This window comes from Zea mays, chromosome 4 (genome assembly GCF_902167145.1).
Source record: "Zea mays cultivar B73 chromosome 4, Zm-B73-REFERENCE-NAM-5.0, whole genome shotgun sequence".
NCBI lineage: Eukaryota > Viridiplantae > Streptophyta > Magnoliopsida > Poales > Poaceae > Zea > Zea mays.
The window spans coordinates 31,879,424-31,882,554 of NC_050099.1; the positions used below are offsets into that span (position 1 = coordinate 31,879,424).

General features: G+C 41.2%; 1 protein-coding gene across 1 annotated transcript; it reads left to right on the plus strand.

The window, feature by feature from the left end:
* The first annotated feature begins 1,758 nt into the window (after positions 1-1,758).
* LOC103653044 (protein VAC14 homolog) lies at positions 1,759-2,812 on the plus strand. Its single transcript, XM_008680020.3, has 5 exons — positions 1,759-1,864; positions 1,977-2,084; positions 2,186-2,277; positions 2,419-2,500; positions 2,691-2,812. Exons 1-5 carry the CDS (start codon positions 1,796-1,798, stop codon positions 2,769-2,771), a joined length of 432 nt encoding a protein of 143 aa, XP_008678242.1. The 5' UTR covers positions 1,759-1,795; the 3' UTR covers positions 2,772-2,812.
* Positions 2,813-3,131: the final 319 nt, after the last annotated feature.

Sequence of the window (3,131 nt, forward strand, 5' to 3'; positions counted from 1 at the left end):
ACGGTGGCGTGGACCTCACTGTCTTCAAGCAGTTCGAGCGGATGGTGTGTTGGCTTCTGCATGCTTCGTGTTTTCGAATACGTTGCTAAGCTCAGCATTGGTTGGTGATGGTTTTGGTTTGCCATCTTAAAGAATCCTGAGCCTGCCAATGGCGACGACGATGGAGCTTTGTCACTGCCAGAGACAGGATTGGGGCTTAGCTTGAATACTGACGGGGTGCTCAAGGCGTGGTGTGCAGAGGCTCTGCGTTTGCTGATGGCAATGGGCCTGACTTGCCATTGTCCCCTGCTCATGTGGTAGTAAGTATTTCCAGCTTATCTAAAAATTATAAAAGATCTTACATTTCCAGTTAACAATTAAAGATGGCTAGAGCTCTTGGAACCCTGAGTTATACCTGCTATTAGTTCATATCGTCTGGTAAGTAGAATCTATTTCACTTCAGTAGAAGTACAGATCGTCTGTTGTTTTCTATCAGCAGTGATCAGAAAAACTTGGCATGCATTACTTTGTTTCGGTCCCTTCGCATTTCTTGTCAATGGCAGATTTCTCCCAGAAGAAAATCTGTGTCTGAAATTTGCTAATATGAAATAGTACAGTATGCCCACCAGTACTTGACTTTACTGACTCAATGGGCCAGGCAGAAGGAAATTCCAATTGGTTGTTTTCTTTGAGTTGAATCATTATAACAAACTTAGCCCTCATTATGATGTATCTGCAGTTTTTGAATTCAATTGAAGTAAAAGGAAATATCATAGTTTGGTCCTTTCGTGAAATTTTTTTGTCCAATTTTTTGTCCTTGTAGGTTTTTACGTTGCATTAGAAAACATTGTAGGCAACTGATTTTCTAACATGTCCCTATCAGAACTTCCTCCGAGACCATTTCTTGAGATCTTGGCACGAGAACTACGACGACGACGACTGGTAATGTGATTCTTGCGCCTTCGTTTTTCCCCTGTTTAGACTTTAGAGTGAATTAGTATCATTTTGCTTTTTCCTTTCACCTGATTGGCAGGGTCTTAGATTATTCAACATTGATATGATTAGGGAGCACCCCCCTTGTCAAGCAACTCACACCATTACAAGATCTACACGACATGGCATCTGCATCGCCAAGGCCTCGCTCAACTCAGCGCGGTGAGTAGCACATGAACAAAAGTGCCCTTTTACCAGTTTTTTATCAGGGTGCAATTCTGGAAGCTCATTGTTTCTATAAAGAATTCAAGCTCACTGCAGTTTACTTTGTGTAACAGGAAAGGTGCATCGATGACAACCCGGTTCTATTGTAACAAGATCAGTGTGGTCCTGGTTGCTTGATGCTTGTTTGGTTTAATTGTATAGCAAAATTAGGTGTTGACTGCCGATACCTGGAGATGTGACACCGCCAGATGTGTCGCTCAGGCCAGTCACACTGCTCTGCTGTTTTTCAAAGAACAACCTCTTGCTGCGTCATCAAGGGGTAGACCAGTCTCTGATGATTCGTGTAAGAATCCTTGGGAGAAAGCAAGTGGTCCTGGAAATGTTACCAGGACATCTCTGGCCCCACAAGGGCTGCAAGCACAAGTAGGTATTTATGTGTTTCACTGAGGAGTGCTACTCATACCCACGATGGGATTTTTTAACCTTAGTCTAAAATTCGCTCCCATGGGCAGTCGAACTCAGGACACTGAGGAGTGCTACTCATACCACAACCAAAACCAAGTCAGCCCTTTCGCTATACTCTTAAAGGGTTTCTTCATTTTTTGTTTTCAATGTTGATTATCATACCTAAAATGAAAAGAATGTAGATTATGGTCGTATGGCTGAAATACTCGTTCGGAGGGCAGGCTCTACTGATGAATTCACTCGGTTGACATCTATCACATGGGTAATTTGTCTTTCATGTTTTCCTGTGATCTTAAAACCTAGAATCTAGACTGCAGAAGCTGGTTTAGTATTTGTAAGAATGCTTGACTTATGACTTATCCTTTGAAGTGTAGATCAACGAGTTTGTGAAGCTTGGTGGGGAACAACTTGTTCCCTACTATGCAGATATATTGGGCGCTGTCTTACCATGCATATCTGACGAGGAGGAGAAAATCCGAGTGGTACTTTCCCATCATGATTCATACACTTACTGCAATGTGAACTGCGTGGTGTGTGCATGTTCAGGAATAGCATTTACTTTAGTTACTGATTTGTTTGCAAGGTTGCACGCGAAACAAATGAGGAACTCCGTGCTATAAAAGCTGATCCAGCTGAGGGATTTGATATCGGAGCAATTCTTTCAATCGCAAAAAGGTTCTCTATAAAGTCCCTTGGAAATGAAACTATGTAGAACTGTTAGGCATCTATCTGTATGCTCTGCCTATGCTGGTATTTGATAATTATATCAACATGAAATTTGTGACAAGGCATTGACCTTTTGTCCTTCATTTCCAGAGAATTGAACAGTGAACATGAGGCCACTCGAATCGAAGCATTGCATTGGTTCTTCACTTTGCTGGATCGATATTGTGCTGAGGTACTAAAAGAGCGATGGTTTTTGGGCTGCATTTTGATAAATTTCAACATGTATCTAAATGTTTTTAAGCTTTTACATTGCTGTGATTTTATTTTGTCAACTTAGAGTTGGACATATGAGAGTTGCAATTCATTTAGATTAACACAAGTCTATTTGGACCTATGGTTTATTTACATATTTTCTGGAACAGTTCTTGGCTTACCTGAACGATATTTTTGATCCACTCCTAAATGCACTTTCTGATCCTTCGGACGCGGTGAGTTTTCTTTGAAAAGCCTTCCAAACTGCTCTGCTTGTTTCTAGAATTTGAAACTACATCCTGTTGTGGGCTGTGATTAGCTGATATTATATTGTGCTATTTGTATGCGATGACTTATAAAGTTATAGTTTAGTACCATTTCACAACTCAATCAAGGTTTGGATCTATTTGGAGGGCACAAGCTGCAACTGTTGGGCCTGGTACTGTAGAACCACACCCCAGCACCATTGGAGTAATAATCTTAGATGATAAGTTAGATTCACATAATCTCTACTATATTTAAATGGGAATAATCTCTCTTCGTGCGTCGCCACGCGTCTCCGCTCCTCCCGCCTGCCTAGCTGAATTAATCAAAAAAGGAGAAAAGGAAGA

Bases quoted from the DNA above. Each gene is read 5' to 3' on its own strand.
- LOC103653044 (XM_008680020.3), top strand. From the start codon at position 1,796: ATGGCTGAAATACTCGTTCGGAGGGCAGGCTCTACTGATGAATTCACT. The intron at 1,865-1,976 runs GTAATTTGTCTT...TTTGAAGTGTAG, and splicing joins GGTTGACATCTATCACATGG to ATCAACGAGTTTGTGAAGCT. The intron at 2,085-2,185 runs GTACTTTCCCAT...TTTGTTTGCAAG, and splicing joins AGGAGGAGAAAATCCGAGTG to GTTGCACGCGAAACAAATGA.